General features: G+C 40.0%; 1 protein-coding gene across 1 annotated transcript in view; it reads right to left on the bottom strand.

Annotated features, from left to right (window-relative positions):
• Window positions 1-21827, bottom strand: part of MYO1D (myosin ID) — a 368723-nt gene that overhangs the window by 95396 nt on the left and 251500 nt on the right. The window contains exon 21 of the mRNA XM_055401217.2: window positions 9119-9273. Within this exon, the coding sequence (XP_055257192.1) occupies window positions 9119-9273 (155 nt within the window). The remainder of the gene's footprint in view (window positions 1-9118; window positions 9274-21827) is intronic.

Below are 21827 nucleotides of genomic sequence, written 5' to 3'. Positions count from 1 at the left end.
CTCCTCTCCACTCGCCTTCACTCCTTTCTCTGAGCCTCAGCCAATTCCTCACGCTGCGTCTCGTCACTGGGGCTACGAGGGGATGCTGCTGTTGCACCTGATTTGATAATAATCGTTTTAAAAGCACAAAGGTTAGTGGTTTGCTTTTTCTTTTTTAGTGCTACCTTTGTCACAATGGCCATATGAAAATATCACGTGTTCATCCTGGTCATTTTCTAAGTCAGTTCATGAAACCAATGGGAATTGCTTGGGTAGCTCACTAAGGGTGTAGATTCCTAGAAATTAGGATTTACTGATAGAAGGGGCCCAGAGATTTGCCTTTTGAATAAGCACTTCCAGGTGATTCCAGCGCAGATGCCACCCACACTTTAAGGAACCCTGATAAAAACTGTTCTTATTTTTTTTCATGGCAAATGCTATTTATTTGTAAGGAAATACCATAATATGTTTAACCATGTCTATTTTGATGGACTTCTATGGTTTCTATGTTTTTACAACAAGTAATGATGCTGCATTATTTGTTTCTTCTGCTCGGTGTCACTTTGTGCTTCTTTTGCGAAATGTCGGCCTCATATACTTCACCTCCAAACGTTCCCACCCAGCTCTATCTTGCCCTGTCCCAAAAAAGCTTCTTCCCCTGGTCTTACTGAAGACTTTCATATTCTGAGAAGACCCACTTCTCTGGTCAAAGTGACTGCCCCTGGGACAGGCATCTCACCCACATGGTGACAATCCTGTTATGCTGACACAGGAAGATTTTCTTCTAGTATGTTTTAAACTAACGCATTTTATTGAATATACAATGCCTTCCCTGTAAGATGTATCCTTTGTGTATCCTTTGCCCATTATCACTATAAGAATCCATCAATGCTAAGTTGCATCCCAATTTCAGAAATACTAAAATTTAAAAAAATGTATTCTTAAAATCAATAAAACAAGTCTTACTTTTGCTCCGTGTGTTTCTCTTTTTCAAGTACACCTATTATTTGAATGTACACCTTTTGTTCTCTGTCTTCTATATCTGTCAACTTGTTACTATACCCTTCCTCTGTATACCAAGAGACCCTCTTAAACTTTTCTTTCGTATCGATTCTGTTTTCTGCAACACCAATTGTGTCACTGCTGCATTTTCATTTAAATTTTTCAGTATCTTTTATTTCATTCAAATAATTGGACATTTTTGTTTCTCAGCTTGCCCCTCTTCCTCTAGTCTGTCATGCAATCTTTGGTCTGTTTATGCAGAGTCCTTGCTTTCTCAAATTTTACTCAGACTACAGTTTCTATAATGTGAATTTTCTGTTACAATACTTTTCGGAAACACACTTTTCTTTTTCTTTTAAGGCTGTCTGTATCTGTCTCACTGCTACTGACTTTCTCTACAGGTCTCATAAATAAGGAGCCAGTTCTGGTGTTCTCACACAAAAAGGGCATATGGATTTTCTGGAGTCTTTCTTATGGTCCACCTATTTGAAGTTAGAATTAATTTTTCAGCTTTAAAAAAAATATTTGTTTTTGGCTGCTCTGGGTCTTTGTTGCTCTGGGTGGGCTTTCTCTAGCTGTGACAAGTGGGGGCTACTCCATTGTTGCAGTGTGTGAGCTCCTCACTGCGGTGGCCGCCTTGCTGCAGAGCATGGTCTCCAGGGTGCCCAGTGCAGCTGGGCTCAGTAGCTGTGGCACACAGGCTTAGGTGCTCCTCAGCATGTGGCATCTTCCCGAGTCAGGGATCGTACCCATGTCCCTTACAATCGCAGGTGATCTTAACCACTGGACCACCAGAGAAGTCCCATTTCTCAGTTTTTCAGCTGGAGAGCTAGTTTATGGATACAACCACTAGATGTGAAAGTCTTTTACTTATTATGAAGCTGCTGATCTGAGCAGAAATTCCTATATCTTGCTTCCTTGTCAGCTTACTGACAAGGAGAGTTTGAAATTTCTAGTTATTTTTTTTTAAAAAATAAGTAAATTGCTACTTATATATATTTTTAAAGTAAATGAAAAGCTGTAACTCCCAGCATACAACATACCCATGGCTCTTCCAGCCCATGGGTCTTTTAGTTGCTACTTAAGTTTCTTGAGATACCTATTCACTTCTGTAACCAAATGTGCTACATTGCTTAGAGTGGTAACCCTGCAACTGGTAGGAGATGAGAGGTGGTCATAAGCAGAAGGAAAATGTCAGGGCTCTTCCTTTCCTTCATACAGAAGGAGGACTAAGTTACCATCCTCTGGTGGGCAAGATGCACACAGCAGTGGGAAAGGTCTAGAAGTATCCTTTGGCCCAAGGGGGCCAGCAGTCAGCCTCTGTTTTCACCAATTATCTACTGGGAGTCTTCTGAGTGCCGGGAATGTTCTGAACATTAGGGAAGCTGCAGTGAACAATACAGTCCCCGCTTACTTGGGGCTTGTATTCTACTTGGAATATATACAATAAATAAGCAACTAGTGTCAGATGGACATGAAAGCCATGGGGGAAACTCAGCAGGGCAGGAGTCAGGGAGTACTGTGGTGGGTGAACTGCTCTTCTCTATAGGATGGCAGAGAAGGCCTCACAGGTGACATGTGAACAGGTGTGAAGGATGTCCCTCTGAGCAGGCATCTGGTTGAGCAGTTTCTAGTTTCCAGTACTAGTAAGGACAGTGGCATCTCTATGTTTTCATGTATATGTATCTCTATTGGAAAGCAAAGGTGGGTGAATGGTGGTCACTCACTTTTCCATCACCATGAATCAGAGGACTTTGATAATTATAATTTTTTTTCTTTTTTTTTGCTCCACCATGTGGTACAGCATGTGAGATCCTAGTTCTCTGACCAGGGATGGAACCCATGCCCTCTGTACTGGAAGTGCAGAGTCTCAAACGACTGGACCACCAGGGAAGTCCCAATAATTATCATTTTAAATGGCCCCAATACTCTGTTCATGAGATGGACCATAATTTAATTAACCAATCTTCTATTTAGCTGACTCTTGAACAACACAGGTTTGAAGTGCTCAGGTCTACTTATGTATATGGATTTTTTTCAGTAAATACTATTTGTTGTTGTTCAATCGCTAAGTTGTGTCTGAGTGTTTCAGACCCCATGGACTGTAGCATGCCAGGCTCCTCTGTCCTCCACTATCTCCCGGAGTTTGCTCAAATTCATGTCCATTGAGTTGGTTGTGCTATATAACCGTCTCATCCTCTGCCGCCCCCTTCTCCTCTTGCCTTCAATCTTTCCCAGTACCATTGGTCGTTTCCAATGAGGAACACACAATTCCCCAGCTGGTTGAAATAATGGATACAGAACTGTGGATACTGAGGGCGGACTATAGGACTTGAGCATCTGTGGATTTTCCGCCGGAGGGTCTCTGAGCCAATGACCCCTGGATTCTGAGGGATGACTATAGTTGTCTATCTACATTATTTTCAACTGTCTTTCTTTTATCAGCTCTGCTGATGGCTCAGATGGTAAAGAATCTGTCTGCAAAGAAGGAGACCCGGGTTTGATCCCTGGGTCAGGAAGATGCCCTGAAGAAGGGCATGGCAACCCACTCCAGTATTCTTGCCTGGAGAATCCCATGGACAGAGGAGCCTGGAGGGCTACAGTCCATGGGATCTTTCTTTTACTTACATATTTTTGGTAGGAATATAAACTACTCTGATTAGTAGCCAGGCATTTAAGGAAAGCAGTTTGGGAATACAGGTTAAGAGCTCAGGACACGAGTATCTGGGCTCAGGGGCGGAGGAGTGTGGGGAATGAGGAGCAGGAAGGCGTGAGTACTGGAAGGGCAGGACAGACAGGGCCGGGAGCAGAGGGATTTGTGAGCTGGCCTCGGCCCTCCCCTTCACCTCTGCTCAGGAGGCCTCGTCTGCCCCGGCTCCCATGGCCATAGCCAATGGCCTGCTTATTAGTCTGATTCTACCCATAGTTCAAGTGTGGGTCAAAGAGAACATAAAGCAAGGGACTTTCCTGATAGTCCAATGGCTACAACTCCGTGCTCCCAATGCAGGGGGCCCAGGTTCAATCCCTAGCAGGGGAACTTGAGCCCACATCCTGGAACTAAGAGTTCCTGTGACACAACTAAAGAACCCACAAGCAGATATTAAAGAGACTGCTTATGAAAAACAAGCAGATGGCACTGACTCTTGGCTTGCATCCACAGAAATAGAGCGGGGAAAATAAGAAGTTTCTGTGCCTAAGACTGGGGTTATACTGAGGTTTCCAGCATCCAGACAGGCAAATGCCTGGACAGCTGCTTAGGGCAGATGGGTCCTTTGACAGCTTAATATTGCAGAGTTTCTGGTGACTCTGTAGTTAGGGCAGCCAACGTGAAGCCATCTGTTTACTAGTGGGCAGAAAAGCTCACTACCAGCAGGTAGTCACTGCTGAGCGTGAGATACAAACCAAAAGTCAAGTCAGCCACTTTCATCACCTCTGCAAAGCAAACTGGCCTGGGAAACCACTGGTAAAAACACCACAGACAAAGAAACCTCACCTCAGCGTCATGTGACCTACACAATGGGACCCCACGAAACAGTAGTTTTCTAGGAGGTTTTATTTGGGTTTATTTCAACATATTCAATGCCATGAGAGAAACTATTTGCTTAGAAAGCTCTTTTGTTCTTTTCTACTCTTCTAAACAGGAAAGGAAAATAACCATGGGTTTAGGGCCTTCTGTAATATACCTAAAAAGTAGCATGTTTTATTATTTAAATGAAAAAATTTAGATAAGCTACACATGTATTTGTTGCAAAAGGTTTATAATGAAAAATAAATAAATCTCCCTCCCATACCTCTTTCTCCTGGTACCCCATCTCCCCTCTCCAGAGACAAATAGAATTACTCATTCCTGAATGTCTTTCTGGATATGGCTTATAATACACATAATTGTTGCAGTAAGAAATGGCAACCCACTCCAGTATTGTTGCCTGCAGAATCCCATGGGCAGAGGAGCCTGGCAGGCTACAGCCCATGGGGTCGCAAAAGAGTCAGACACGACTGAAGCTACTTAGCCTATACATGACTCTGTGTGTGTGTAACACAATTTTTTAATTGGCTGTATTTAAAATGAACAAAGCATATTATTAATAAAAAGCTCTGGGAAGTACTACAGTAAAGAAACCTATTTAACTTCACCAGGGAATCCTAAACATATTTGACTTCAGGACCCCTTCTTTTCCTCTTTGGTGTAATTTCTGGTCTGTGGAATGTAGCCAGGACTTGCTGGTATGGCTGGATCAGGTGTTTCTGAAGGTTGTTTGTGCTGAATGTTCTCTGAGCCATGCTGGTTGTTAAATACTGTAAATGTCACACCTCAGAATATACTTCATTAAAAGACTGTCTTCCAATGTTTTAGAAAATGTGAAATGTGTGGGCGAGTTCTTGCAGAGGCAGAAAAAATGGGTCCAGGTCAAGGAAAGACTGAAGGAGGTGAGAATAAGGCTAATTTATATTTAGTTGGATTCAGTTTCAGATTAGTATGGGGAAAAATGCCAGGAAAGGGCTGGCTTCAATTTGTGAGAGAAGATGGTCACGAGAAATTCATTAGGTAGAGGAGAAAGCCATAAGCTTCATCATTTTTGTCTTTATTTTTAACCATGAAATATTTCATACATCAATGTATTTTTCATCTAGAAGTTTGATTTGAATCTCTTTTTAAAAATATTTTCCAAGTTGGTTAACTTTTGAACACCTGAATTTAGTTAAAATAACTGCTTTCATGTCTCTATTGGCTAATTCTTACACCTTTGTCAGTTGCAGGTTGGTTTCCCTTGGATAATGGTTTTCCCCTTGTACTGGATTGCACTGTCCTACCTATTTGTATGCCTAGTAATTTTTGATTAGATGTCAGACATTGTGATTTCTGCCTTGTTGGAGGTGGATACTTGTGTATTGTTATAAACATTCATGAACTCTGTTCCAGGACATAGTTTAACTACTTGGTAGCAGTGTGATCCCTTTGGGTCTTGCTTTTAAGACTTATTTGGAACTTGAGGGGGATCCTACACAGATCTCTAGCATTCCCTCTCTGTGTTCTTCTTTGGCAATCTGTCCTGAAAACTTCAGTTGCCTTTTTCTTCTCAGACTCTTGTCTCTATCTCCTGAACTCAGGGAATCCCTGTCCTAACCCCTTGTTCTGATACGTGGCTGGGATTTTGTTCATGGACTTTAAGCCCTAATTCTCTCTCTGTAAAAGTTTTAAAGACAGTGACTCCTTTTCAGATTCAGTCTATCAATGGTATGTTTTGTTATTTTGGGCCTTTTCCTCCAAACTTTTAACTAGAGAACTTCTTAGAATGTACTTTAAGGAAATTCTCTTAAAGATAAAGTACTGGTCTGGAGTTAAATTCTTATCACTTTTGGATTTACAAAATTAACCCAGGGACAAGAAAGATTACATGCCACATCGTTATGCTTATAAAATACAATATGATTTTCAAAGTTACAACAATGCTCTGATACTTGACAATAAAGAAAAACAGCTAGGAAAAAAAAATCAAATTAACCTTTTCTCAAGAAGTCAATAGCAAGTTGACTATAGTTCTAAATCAAAATTTCCAAGCATGAATTTTCCAGGGGCAGACAGAAGGATATTTTCCCCCCTCTCATTTGTACTTTAGTTCTTAATTCACGGAATTAGGAACATAGGATAGGGACATCAAAAAAAAAAAGAAGAAGAAGACAAAAAGGGCTCATATAGCTCAATATATATATATACATATAAAACCCAATCAAAAAATGGGCAGAAGATCTAAAAAAGCATTTCTACAAAGAAGACATAGATGGCCAAAAGGCACATAAGATGCTCAATATTGCTATTTATAAAAGAAATGCAAACCAAAACTACAGTGAGGTATCACCTCACATGGATCAGAATGGCCATCATTAAAAAGTGTACAAATAATAAATGGTAGAGAGGGTGTGGAGAAAATGGAACCCTTCTACACTGTTGGTGGGAATGTAAATTGGTACAGCCACTATGGAGAACAGAATGGAAGTTTCTTAAAACACTAAAAACAGAGCTACCATATGATCTTGCAAACCCTCTCCTGGGTATATACCTGGAGAAAACAACAATTGGAAAAGATACATACGCTGCAATGTTCACAGAAGCACTATTTACAACAACGAAGATGTGGAAGCAGCCTAAACGTCCATCAACAGACGAATGGATAAAGATGTGCTATATGTACACAATGGAATACTACTCAGCCACGAAAAGAATGACGTAACTCTATTTGCTGCAGCATGGACGGACCTAAAGATTAACATACTAAGTGAAGTAAGTCAGATAAAGACTTACTTTATCTTAATAAATACCAATACGCTATAACATATACGTGGAATCTAAAATATGACACAAATGAACTTATTTACAAAACAAACAGATTCACAGACACAGGAAACAAACTTACATTACCAAAGAGGAAAGAGGGTAAAGGAGGGACACATTTGAAGTTTGGGATTAACAGATACACATGCTGTATATAAAACAGACAACCAACAAGGACCTACTGTATAGCACAGGGAACTATACTCGATATTTTGTAATAACCTGTAAAGGAAAAGAATCTGAAAAAGTAGATCTATGTGCATGTATAACTGAATCTCTTTGTTGTAAATATATACAGGAAACACTGTTATTCAATACACTTCAATAAAAAATACACAAGGAATAATTTAAAAAATCCCAGTATCTTGACAGCCTTCCCTTCCCTTCATTTATACATTTTAAAGACATTTAAAATTCTTACATATATTGAAGATAGAAAGGTATCTCAGACAATATGCTAGGACAAGGAAGTCACTGATGGATTCCAGAACTAGATTCACATATTTCCACCACTTGTAGAGGCATTTAATAGGAGTTAGGACACGACTAAGCGACTGAACTGAACTGAACTGAACTGAGAAATTAAGAAACAAGGACTCAGATTGAACAAAAATACTTAAATGTCCCACGCAAAAACTATTCAGTAGTTCAGGCATCCAAATGAAAGGTAACAAATTAAAATCCCTTTTGATTATCCATCTCTCGCTCCAACCACATATTAAGAGGAAATGGACCTGCTTATTTGGGTTATAGCCTTAACTGTAGAGATGACTTCTCTATGTCTTTCTCTTATATTCTAAACCCTTCGGTGGTTCTCTTAGCTTTATTTGGCAGACAGGAGGAAATTTTTCAAAGGCCTATATATTTATTGTTATCTTTTGGTAATTCCTTAGTCAGATTCTTATTTTCTACCAGGTGACCACTCAACATCATTTCACTCAAACCATTTGAAAGCACTTAATTATATAAGATATTGAAAGATCTGTGTTGGTCTAGAATACAAAGTTTAAGAGCATAAAATAAATGACCTCTGCAGCTCACTTCTAAAATTATTCTCCATGCATTTATTAGCAAAAAGGAACACTACAGAATTACATGTGTGAACATCAGACACTAAATATGCCTTTGTTTAGAGAAAAAAACTGCACCTCCAAAACAACTCCAATAAATAACCAGACAAAAGTCCTCTGCTTAGAGTTATCCACTCACTGAATACCATCACCATCAGGATCTGTTCCCTGTTTTTCATTCTCATGTCACTGTTGACCACATAGACATACACAATCACAGCAGGCATCATCTAGGTTTACTATGAAGTTCTCTGACGATACCACATTCCCTCATGACTCCATGTCTTTGCAGAGGTAATTGCTTCTTAGAATTCCTTTAGTCTTTGTGGACCCACATGCCATCCTACACCTGCCTTCTAATTTGTTTATATTCATAGCAGATACTTGAATTGATTATACTTGGGATAAATGAGAAGCTGTGATACTGAGAATGTAAAGTAAGTTTTCTGTCGTTTGGATTTAATTACGTTTGGATTGGCAGTGAAGAAATCGCCATTGGGGAAATCTCTCACTGTTGGTTCAGCTGGAGGCTGGAAAAGCAGAGGATCATTCCTAATCTTGAAACTAAGCCGGGATGCTAATTTTGCCTTCTGCAAAACAGATGATTTAAGTTGTCCTTAAGAAGGAAAATAACTCAATATGCTAAAATTGGCATGAAACAAGTTTCAGTGAGAATTATGATGAAAGATTTCATCTATTTTAAACTTGCCTTCGTTAAGCAAAAACCAAACTTTACCTCTTGAAATGATTCACCAGGACTCCAACCAGTTCTCCAATTCGACTCTCGTGGGTTGGCTGTTTGCTAAAGAGGCAGACAATTAGGTCTTTGTTGTCTTTTGTATGGAACACTACAAGTTGGTCCTTTCCATTGGAGACGCTTAGACCGGTCAACTGCAAAGAAATAAAGCATGGAAAACTGTTAGGATGGCTCTCAAAATAATGAATTTAAATGGTTTGTAATGGTTTTACTCAGTAAGACTGGTGACATTAATCTTCATCAAGTTTTATGAAACAAGCAGATGGAAGGAAATAATAAAGATAAGAACAAAAATGAATGAAATTAAAAGTAGAAAAACAATAGTGTAAAATCAATGAAACAAAGAGTTGGTTCTTTCAAGAGATAGGTGAAATTGCTAAATCTCTAATTTGAAAGAATAAAAGAGAGAAGACCTAATGACCCATATCAGGAATGGAAAAGGGGCTATTACTACAGACCACATAGACATTAAAAGGATAAAAAAGGAATATCTACAACAACCTTATGCATAAAATTCAACAACTTAGACAAAACCAAACCATTCCTTGCAAGCCACAAACTACCACAACTCACCCAAGAAGAAATAGATAACCTGAAGCTTACTTTATCTATTACAGAAGTTAAATTTGTAGTTAAAAACCTTTCAAAAAACAAGACTTCAGGCTCAGATGATTGCACTGGCAAACTCTACCAAATATTTAAAGAAGAAATAATATCCATTCTCCATGCCTCTTCTAGAAGATGGGAGAAAAGGCGTACTTTATAACTCATTCTATGAACACTGTCCTGAAACCAAAAATTGACAAAAGCAATATAAGAAAAGAAAACTAAAAACCAGGATCCAATATCCTTCATGAACATGGATTTAATTAGACTGGCCAACAAAATATCAGCAAATCAAATCCCAAACTACATAAGAACAATGACACATCATGACCAAGTGCAGTTAATCTAAGAAATGCATAGCTGGTTTTGTATTAAAAATATCAATCAATATAATCCATCATAGCAACAGAATAAAAAATAAAGCCACATGATTATATCAACTGACGCAGAAAAAGCATTTGACAAAATTCAACATCCATTCATGAAATAAATCTCTCAGCAAAAAGGATTAGAAGAGAATTCAACCTGAAAAATGACATCTACCAAAATGCCACAGCGAACATCATGCTAAGTGGTGCAAGACTGAATGATTTTCCCAAAGATCAGGAGCAGTGTAAGGCTTTCTGCTCTTACCGCTGCTGGGCTCTTTCATACTGGAAGCCCTAGCCAGTGCATCAAGGCAGGTTTAAATAAATTAAAAGGTATACAAATTAAAACGGAAGAAACAAATGACTTTATTTTCAGATGACATGATTGTCTATGTAGAAAATCCCAAGGAATTTACAAAATAGGTCTTAGAACTAATATGTGGGTTTGGCAAGGTCACAAATACAAGGACAACAGACAAAAATATTCCTATATACCAGCAATGAAAAACTGGAAACAAATTTAAAACCAAAACCATCCACAACTCCCAAACCAAAAATACTTAGACATAAATCTAACAAAATGTGTGTAGGATCTGTAAGCTGAGAACTATGAAAGGTTGATGAAAGAAGTCAAACAAAAATGCTGATGACAGGAATAAAAGGATATCTAAATACATGGAGAGAAATAATGTATTTGTAGGTTGAAAAACTCAATATGGTTGAATACTGTCAATTTTCCTCAAATCAATCTATAGATTTAATGCAATTCCGACCAAAATTCCAGCAGAATTTTTGGTAGATATCAACAAGCTGATTCTAAAATATATATGGAAAGGCAAAGGAACTAGAATAGCAAAAGCAATTTGAAAAAAAAAAAAAAGTTGGAGGACTCATAGTAGCTGATTTTCCTACTATAAAGTAACAGTAATCAAGAAAGGTAATCATCAAGAAGACTGTCAAAGGAATAAAAACATAGATCAGTGGGAACAGAATGGAGAATTAGACATAGTCTCACATAAATACGACTGATTGATTTTTCACAAAAATGCAAAGGCAATTCAATGGAGAAAGGATCGTTTGTGCATTTGGGTAACTCAGCATTTCTTGGGATTTGAACGCCCACATGCCAAAATAAATAAACACTGACCTAAATCTCACACTTCATGAAAAATTAATTCAAAATGGGTCACAGATCTAAATGTAAAATGTAAAACCATAAAACTTTGAGAAGAAAACAGAGGAGAAAATCTCTGTGACCTTGGACTGGGCAAAGATTTCTTAGAAATGACACCAAAAGCACAACCCAACAAAGAAAAAAACTGCATAAAATTTAGAACCCTTCCCTAAGAAAGACACTGATGGGAGAATGAAAAGACAGCATACAGACGGGGGAAATTTTTTTGCAGAGACACATCTGATAAAGGACCCACGTCCAGAATAAAGAACTCTTAAAATTCAACAATAAGAGAGCAAACAAATCAACTTAAAATGAGCAAAAGATCTGCAGTCTCTTCACCAAAGAGGACCTAAGGGTGACAAATAAGTCCATGCAAAGATGGTCAACATTACCAGCCACTAGGGAAAGGGCAATTAAACTACAGCAAGAGATCACCACAAGCCTATCAGAGTGGCCAAAATCAAAACAAAACAGAGAGGAAGATGAACAGCAACAGGGATCAGACTACGTGCTGGTGAGGCTGTAGAACAATCAGAGGAACTCTCACACATTGCTGGGAGGAATGTAAAACGGTAGTCACTGGGAAAACAGATTGGCACAGAATTACCATGTGATCTAGAAATCTCAGCCCCAGGCATTTATCCCAGAGAAATAAAAACTTATGTTCAGACTTCCTTGGTGGCGCAGTGGATAAGAATCTCCCTGATAGATCAGTTGGTAAAGTATCCGCCTGCAATGCGGCGATTCCTGGGTCACGGAGATTTGCTGGAGTGCTAGGCTGCGTTCAAGGTCAGGAGGGGCGGCCTCGAGGAGGTACCCCTCACCCAAGGTAAGGTACAGCGGCTGCACTTTGCTGGAGCGGCTGTGAAGAGATTTTCCACGACCGAGGTAAGAGAAACCCAAATAAGACGGTAGGTATTGCTAGGGGACACCAGAGGGCGGACAGGCTGATATCATAATCACAGGAAACTAGCCAATCTGATCACATGGACCACAGCCGAATGTGGTCCACTGGAGAAGGGAATGGCAAACCACTTCAGTATACTTGCCTTGAGAACCCCATGAACAGTAACAAAGGGCAAAATGATAGGATACTGAATGAGGAATTCCCCAGGTCAGTAGGTGCCCAGTATGCTACTGGAGCTCAGTGGAGAAATAACTATAGAAGGAATAAAGGGATGGAGCAAAAGCAAAACCAATACCCAGTTGTGGATGTGACCAGTGATAGAAGCAAGGTCCGGTGCTGTAAAGAGCAGTATTGCATAGGAACCTGGAATGTTAGGTCCATGAATCAAGGCAAATTGGAAGTGGTCAAACAGGAGATGGCAAGAGTGAATGTTGACATTCTAGGAATCAGTGAATTAAAATGGACTGGAATGGGTGAATTTAACTCAGACGACCATTATATCTACTACTGTGGGCAGGAATCCCTTAGAAGAAATGGAGTAGCCATCATGGTCAACAAAAGAGTCCGAAATGCAGTACTTGGATGCAATCTTAAAAATGACAGGATGATTTCTGTTCGTTTCCAAGGCAAACCATTCAATATTACAGTAATCCAGGCCTATGCCCCAAAGAGTAATGCTGAAGAAGCCGAAGTTAATCGGTTCTATGAAGACCTACAAGACCTTTTAGAACTAACACCCAAAAAAGATGTCCTTTTCATTCTAGGGGACTGGAATGCAAAAGTAGGAAGTCAAGAAACACCTGGAGTAACTGGCAAATTTGGCCTTGGAGCACGGAATGAAGCAGGGCAAAGGCTAATAGAGTTTTGTCAAGAGAATGCACTGGTCATAGCAAACACCCTTTTCCAACAACACAAGAGAAGACTCTACACATGGACATCACCAGATGGTCAACACCGAAATCAGATTGATTATATTCTTTGCAACCAAAGATGGAGAAGCTGTATACAGTCAGCGAAAACAAGACCAGGAGCTGACTGTGGCTCAGATCATGAACTCCTTATTGCGAAGTTCAGACTTAAATTGAAGAAAGTAGGGAAAACCACTAGACCACTCAGATATGACCTCAATCAAATTCCTTATGATTATACAGTGGAAGTGAGAAATAGATTTAAGGGACTAGATCTGATTGATAGAGTGCCTGATGAACTCTGGACGGAGGTTCGTGACACTGTACAGGAGACAGGGACCAAGACCATCCCCATGGAAAAGAAATGCAAAAGAGCGAAATGGCTGTCTGAGGAGGCCTTACAAATAGCTGTGAAAAGAAGAGAGGCGAAAAGCAAAGGAGAAAAGGAAAGATATAAGCATCTGAATGCAGAGTTCCAAAGAATAGCAAGGAGAGATAAGAAAGCCTTCCTCAGTGATCAATGCAAAGAAATAGAGGAAAACAACAGAATAGGAAAAACAAGAGAGCTCTTCAAGAAAATTAGAGATTCCAAGGGAACATTTCATGCAAAGATGGGCTTGATAAAGGACAGAAATGGTATGGACCTAACAGAAGCAGAAGATATTAAAAAGAGGTGGCAGGAATACACAGAAGAACTGTACAAAAAAGATCTTCACGACCAAGATAGTCACGATAACGTGATCACTAACCTAGAGCCAGACATCTTGGAATGTGAAGTCAAGTGGGCCTTAGAAAGCATCACTACGAACAAAGCTAGTGGAGGTGATGGAATTCCAGTTGAGCTATTTCAAGTCTTGAAAGATGATGCTGTGAAAGTGCTGCACTCAATATGCCAGCAGATTTGGAAAACTCAGCAGTGGCCACAGGACTGGAAGAGGTCAGTCTTCATTCCAATCCCAAAGAAAGGCAATGCCAAAGAATGCTCAAACTACCGCACAATTGCACTCATCTCACACGCTAGTAAAGTTATGCTCAAAATTCTCCAAGCCAGGCTTCAGCAGTATATAAACCGTGAACTCCCAGATGTTCAAGCAGGTTTTAGAAAAGGTAGAGGCACCAGAGATCAAATTGCCAACATCCGCTGGATCATGGAGAAAGCAAGAGAGTTTCAGGAAAACATCTATTTCTGCTTTATTGACTATGCCAAAGCCTTTGACTGTGTCAATCACAATAAACTGTGGAACATTCTGAAAGAGATGGGAATCCCAGACCACCTGACCTGCCTCTTGAGAAACCTGTATGCAGGTCAGGAAGCAACTGTTAGAACTGGACATGGAACAACAGACTGGTTCCAAATAGGAAAAGGTGTACGTCAAGGTTGTATATTGTCACCTTGCTTATTTAACTTATATGCAGAGTACATCATGAGGAATGCTGGGCTGGAAGAAGCACAAGCTGGAATCAAGATTGCCGGGAGAAATAGCAATAACCTCAGATATGCAGATGACACTACCCTTATGGCAGAAAGTGAAGAGGAACTCAAAAGCCTCTTGATGAAAGTGAAAGAGGAGAGTGAAAAGTTTGGCTTGAAGCTCAACATTCAGAAAACAAAGATCATGGCATCTGGTCCCATCACTTCATGGGAAATAGATGGAAAAACAGTGGAAACAGTGTCAGACGTTATTTTTTTGGGCTCCAAAATCACTGCAGATGCTGATTGCAGCCATGAAATTAAAAGACGCTTGCTCCTTGGAAGGAAAGTTATGACCAACCTTGATAGTATATTAAAAAGCAGAGACATTACTTTGCCAACCAAGGTCCGTCTAGTCAAGGCAATGGTTTTTCCCGTGGTCATGTATGGATGTGAGAGTTGGACTGTGAAGAAGGCTGACCGCCGAAGAATCGATGCTTTTGAACTGTGGTGTTGGAGAAGACTCTTGAGAGTCCCTTATACTGCAAGGAGATCCAACCAGTCCATTCTAGAGGAGATCAATCCTGGATGTTCATTGGAGGGACTGATGCTAAAGCTGAAACTCCAATACTTTGGCCACCTCATGCGACGAGTTGACTCACTGGAAAAGACTCTGATGCTGGGAAAGGTTGGGGGCGGGAGGAGAAGGGGACGACGGAGAATGAGATGGCTGGATGGCATCACCGACTCTGTGGACATAAGAGTTTGAGTGAACTCCGGGAGTTGGTGATGGACAGGGAGGCCTGGCGTGCTGTGATTCATGGGGTCGCAGAGAGTCGGACACGACTGAGCGACTGAACTGAACTGAACTGAGGCTACCCACTCCAGTATTCTTGGGCTTCCCTTGTGGCTTAGCCGATAAAGAATCCACCTGCAATGCAGGAGACCTGGGTTCGATTCCTGAGTTGGGAAGATCCCCTGGAGAAGGGAAAGGCTACCCACTCCAATATTCTGGCCTGGAGAACACCATGGACTGTGTAGTTCATAGGGTCGCAAAGAGTCGGACACGACTGAGTGACTTTCACTTTCACCAATACAAAGGACGTGGGTTCGATCCCTGGTCCAGGAAGATCCCACATGCCGTGGAGCAGCTAAGCCTGTGAGCCACAACCCCTGAGCTCATGAGCCACAACTACTGAGCCCCTGTGCCTAAAGCCCACGCTCGACAACAAGAGAAGCCACGGCAATGAGAAGCCCACGTACTGCAAGGAAGAGTAACCCCCGCTCACGGCAACTAGAGAAAGCCTGCACAAAAAGCAATGAAGACCTAGTGCAGCCAAAAAAAAAACCCCACACAATTTATGTTCACACAAAAACTTGCACATGAGTGTTTGCATGTGTGCGTGTTCAGTCGCGTCCGACTCTGTGCAACGCTACGGACTACAGCCTGCCAGGCTCCTCTGTGCATGGGATTCTCCAGGCAAGAATACTGGAGTGGGTTACCATGCCCTCCTCCAGGGGATCTCCCCAACCCAGGGATCGAACCCGCGCTGCCTGCATCTCCTGTACTGCAGGAAGGTTCTTTACCCACTGAGTCACCTGGTGTCAGTCACGAGTGTTTAAAGCAGTTGTATTCATAAGTGCCCCCAACTGGAAACAACCAGAAGATCCATCAACAGGTGAATAAACAGACTGTGATACATCTCTATTATAGAAAGCTGCTCAGCAATAAAAAGGAATGAGTTAATAATACAAATCATGGATATGCAACACCAAGGCTTGCTTTCAAAGGCATTATGGTGAGAGAAAGCATCCGGTCTCAAAGGTTACATTACTGTATGACTCCATTTATGAGATATTCTGGAATAGAGCTGTCAGAGTTTGGAGTCAGGTAGAGTCTGACACAAGGAGTTTTTTGAGGGTAATGAGATGACTCTGCATCTTCACTGTGGTGCTAGTGCCAGAAATCTATGCATGTATGAAGACCCACACACCTGTACACCATCACCACTACCAAATTTTATTTATTATATGCAAATTTACAAGATATAGCTCCTTGGCTGTTTTGATCACTAGCTCTACTTTGGTCAATAAAGCAGGTACCTGAGTGATCTCTCACTCTGAGGTTTGTTCTCTGACTGCAGAAAATACCAAAGTGCCACCTCCTGGCCACCACAGGTGCTGTCAGTTCGTCTGGCAATCAGCACTGACAGGATGTCCACTGGGGGCAATGCAGAGTGCCAGGCAGCCGAGGGGTGGGGATGGAAGTACCAAAGATGAAGAAGGTATACATTTCTCTTCTGCGGGGATTCATGACCCAGTTGGATGACTGGAAGAGACAAATACCCAACAACTGAAGAACTTCTAACAATTCATAAATTTGGAAGACCATTTAGTCTCATGCCCATATTTTACAGATAAGAAAATTGAGGCTCAAAAGTGAGCTGATTTGCAGACCTTGAAACTGGAACGCAAGCTTGCAGACTGACCCAGATTCATGTTCTTTCTATCACAGTAGACTTTTCCAAATATCATGCACAAATGAACATAAGCTGTAAAAATAAGTATCCCTAAATGTCATGGAAATAAGTTTTCAGAGGAGGTGAGTTTTGATATTAAAGAATGCCGGGGTTGGTGCTCAAATGAGAGAAGGGAAAATATTCAAGGAATTGGAAATCATTTCACAAACGTACACAGATCATGGGCTTTTTTTTTTAAAATTATTTATTTTTAATTGATTGATGATTGGTTTACAATACTGGTTTGATTTCTGTCATACATCAACATGAATTAACCATAAGTGTACCTATGTCTCCTCCCTCTTGGATCAAGGGTTTTTTAAGGCCCGTGTAAGAGAACATATAAATCTTTCTTTACTTAGATATATAACATCCAGATGATTTTTTGTTTGGTGTATATTTTTTTAAATAAAATAATTTTATTTTGTTAATTTACCGGCTGCACTACATGGCATGTGGGATCTTAGTTTTTCGACCAGGGGTTGAACTTACCCTCTGTCCTGCATGGAAGCGTAGAGGTTTAACTACTGGACCACAGGGAAGTCCCTACACTGGCTTTTTAAAAAGTTTTCTAAAAAATATTTTATTGAAGTAGCGTTGATTTACAGTGTAGTGTTAATTTCTGCTGTACAGCAAAGTGACTTAGTTATACATGGGCTTCCCTTGTGGCTCAGCTGGTAAAGAATCCGCCTGTAATATGGGAGACCTGGGTTCGATTCCTGGGTTGGGAAGATCCCCTGGAGAAGGGAAAGGCTACCCACTCCAGTATTTTGGCTTGGAGAATTCCATGGACTGTATAGTCCACGGGGTTGCAAAGAGTTGGACACGACTAAGAGACTTTCACTTTCTTTGTTATACATATTTATACATATATGCATATATACATATATATTTTTTTCATTTCTTTTCCATTAAGGTTTATCACAGGATATTGAATAAAGTTCCCTGTGCTATACAGGAAGAGCTTGTTGTTTACCCATCCTATATATATTACTTTGCATCTGCTAATCACAAATTCCCAATTCTTCCCTTCCCCACCCCCGGATGATTTTTATATGACTAAATTAAAAATACCATTTTCATTAAAAAAACATGCTGTGTCTATGATGCTTCACTCTCCTTTGATTATTTTATATGCAAAATGCAAACTTGAATTGATGGAGCACTTCACAGGAGAGCTTGATTAAAGCCTAATAAAATGAGAATTCTAATAGCACTAACTTTGCCAGCACATCCCAGCAACATTAACTGCAGGGGTTTGGGGAAAGGGACTGATGCAGCTGTGAATGCTGAAACCATCCAGGGAGAGGATCCCTTCTGGATGCTGCTGGGCCAGAGCAGAGGTGTCTCTGATGGTTTTCTGAGCCACCTTCCCACCTCAGGGGGTGGGCTTCCCTTCCTGCCCTTCCCTATTCCTGCCTGTCTGGGTGACTTCACCTGGCATAGGAATTCCTCATGTGTGTGCTCAGGGCTTACGGCAGTGCCAGAGTCCCAGCAGAAAATAGGGCAAACGGCACCTACTTTCCTCTGCTGCACAAATAATGAAAGATTAAGTCCCTGTCGTCATCAAGGCAAGACTAACACCATCCAGGATGTCTCTTTTATTCTGGGAGACAGGATGGTAGGTGGGGGAAAGCAGCGGAGTAAAGCATGACCTGGGTGTCATTTCCATTTAGCCATGTGAGTTTCAGAAAATCATTTAATTTGGAGGGCAACGCTTTCCTTTTCTGCAAAATAAGGATTCTACTAGATGCTCTGTTTGCCTCATAAGTTTGTAGTAAGGACCGAACATGAGCAACTTGGGTATGCAAAAAAGATAAATAAACAAAACCCCTCTGCCTTCGAGGGTCTTTCCACTCTAAGAGAAGATATGCCAGCCAAATCTGAAAAACTACAGAAGTACCATGCCAAGGGAAGGTATTGTATGCAATTACATCTGTTAGAGAAGGGCTCTTACCTTAGAGATCTCTGGGCACCCACAACACACTAATAAGTTCTCTAAATAAATGTGAAACTCCTCATCAAGGCTTCCCCCTACTAGCTGCCTTCTTATTTCTCATAATCCAGGAGATCTCTATGCTGTGATAAATCTAAACCTTCCTCTTCTTTGGTTTCAAAGGTTTGAGCAGGGCAGATACAATCTCTGATGGTCATCTAACTCAATTCTCCCAGACTCTCTTCCTTATGGATAATCAAACAGTGAACACAACCAGATAAGCAAAAAGAATGTATAACTTCCCAATCATTAGTAAAAAAAGAATCAATAAAACTTGAACAACAACAACTAGATAAGAAGAAGGAAATAGCAGGGAAGTATTAAAAATGGAAAATGCTTAAATAACACAAATTTAAAAAGCCAAAATACTGTCATTTTCTGTAAGAAATGGGATATAACTCCTTTACTGGATGAAGATGGCTCATAGATTAGGTAGACAAAATACTTCATTTATAATGGAGTATAGATGTTTAGATGCATCTAAAACAAAAAGACACAGAAAGATAAATGAAAGGATGGACAAAGATGTGCCAGGAAGAAAGTGAGGATGGGAATAGTAATAATAGGTAAAGCAAAATCCAAGGCAAAACCCACAAAACTTGTTTCTTTTATATTGACAAAAATGTAACAAAAAATGAAAACCATCATCTTCATGCAACTGAATAACATGGTACTGAAATGAAGCAAAAACTGTTTTTATATGAAAGAAATGGACCGAATCGTGATGTTAGTGGGTGACCCAGTGCTTGGCAGTTCAAGTAGTCAAAAAGCAAATGAGTGTGGAGACGTGACTGAATAATCAACAGATTTGACTTTGTAGTTACATGAAAATCTTATATACATTTATCGTGGTCCCCAGAGCATTTAGACAGGGAGGCCTGGCATGTTGCAGTCCATGGGGTTGCAAAGAGTTGGACACGACTGAGCGACTGAACTGAAGTGATTATGCATTGGGTCAAACGTAACACTCCTCTTCCCAGTTACAAAAAGTAGGATATGCACTGGCCCTAATCACAATAAGGTAAAACTAGAAAATTATATAAAGGTTAATAGTAAAACAACCTTATCATTTTGAATTATTTTTTTTAAAGTATCTCTTTAGGCTGGATTAAAGAGATGATAATTGCAGTTACAGACAACAATGAAGTTAATGAAAAAGAGAATTTTACATTAGTATTCATGGATGCAGTCAAAGCTACATTCAAAAGAAAACACATTGCCTTAAATCTTTTGTTATTAAACAAGAAAAAGGAAGTAAATTAAATACCAAAGTGGAAGTAGTGAAAGTGTTAGTAGCTCAGTTGTGTCCGACTCTTTCTTTGTGACTCCATGATCCGTCCATGGAATTCTCCAGACAAGAATACTAGAGTGGGTTGTCATTCCCTTCTCCAGGGGATCTTCCTGAGCCAGGGCTCAAACCCAGGTCTCCTGCACCACAGGCAGATTCTTTACCAACTGAGCTATCAGGGAAGCCTAAATTAAATACCAAAAACCTAGATAAAGGACTAAAAAAACCAATCAAAGTAAAAATTAGTGATGACAAAAGCAGAAATTGATGCATGAGAAAAACAATACTGATGATAAACCCAAGAGTTGGTTCTTTGAACAGACCACTAAACAACCAAACCCATGGCAAGGTCGAGTCAGGAATAAAACAAGGCAAAAACACAAATATCTAACATGAGGAATGAGAAAAGGATTTAAGAAAGGATGTGTTGTTTTTAGAAATTATGAGAATGACATTTATAATTTTCTGTTAATAAATTAAGTAGTTTGTGAAATGCACGCTTTTATAAGAAAATATAAATTACAAAAATTGACTCAAAGAAAGGTGAAATAATCAGAATCAATTCATAACTAGGGAAAATTATTTTATGTTGTCATAAAAACATTCTCCTAAACATTATTGGGCACAGATGATGGTACAGGCAAACCAAGCCCCAGGTAATTCCTATGCTATGGAAAATCCTCTAGAACAGAAATGGACAGACACCATCCTGACTCATTTTACTTAATCCTGGTAGCAAAACTTGATGAAGATCTCTTTCACAGACACCCCCCCAGAGACCAATCTCATAAGGACAGATGCAAATATCTGAAAGAATTAACAAACTGATTTCAGCAGGATAATACACCATGACCAAAAGGGCATATAGCCCACAAGTGTAAGGATGGTTCACTAACAAAAAAATGCATCCACATCGCTCAGCTTATTCACAGGTCACATTTATGTGTTATCTGAGTGCTTTTCCCACTAGAATTATCTCCGTGCCTGACAGCTTTCACTTTAGGTAGGTATTTAGTTTTGTCTTTCTATTGTTTTTATTTTACAATGCTCCTTGATAGATAAAACAGTATTTCTCTCCACAGTATGCTGGGAAATACTCGAATGTACTTAAAAATAAAAAAATTTTTTTTTTTTGTTTTGTGTTGGGATATAGCCAATTAACAAACAATGTTGTGACAGTTTCAGGTGAACAGCGAAGGGACTCAGCAATACATACAGATGCATCTATTCTCTGCTAAACTCCCCTCCCATCCAGGCTGCCACACAACATTGAGCAGAGTTCCCTGTACTATACAGTAGGTCCTTATTGGTTATCCATTTAAAAAATAGCAGTGTGTACATGTTGATCCCAAACTCCCTAACTATCCCTTCCCCCATCCTTCCCCATCCCTGCAACCATAAGTTCAGTTCTCTAAGTCTGTAAATCTCTTTTTGTGTTTTAAGTTCATTTGTATCATTTCTTTTTTAGATTCCACGTATAAGCGAGGTCATTGGGTATTTCTGCTTCT

This window comes from Moschus berezovskii, chromosome 20 (genome assembly GCF_049115385.1).
Source record: "Moschus berezovskii isolate FMDL1 chromosome 20, NW_MosBer_1.0, whole genome shotgun sequence".
Lineage (NCBI taxonomy): Eukaryota > Metazoa > Chordata > Mammalia > Artiodactyla > Moschidae > Moschus > Moschus berezovskii.
This window is presented reverse-complemented; position numbering and strand designations above follow the sequence as displayed.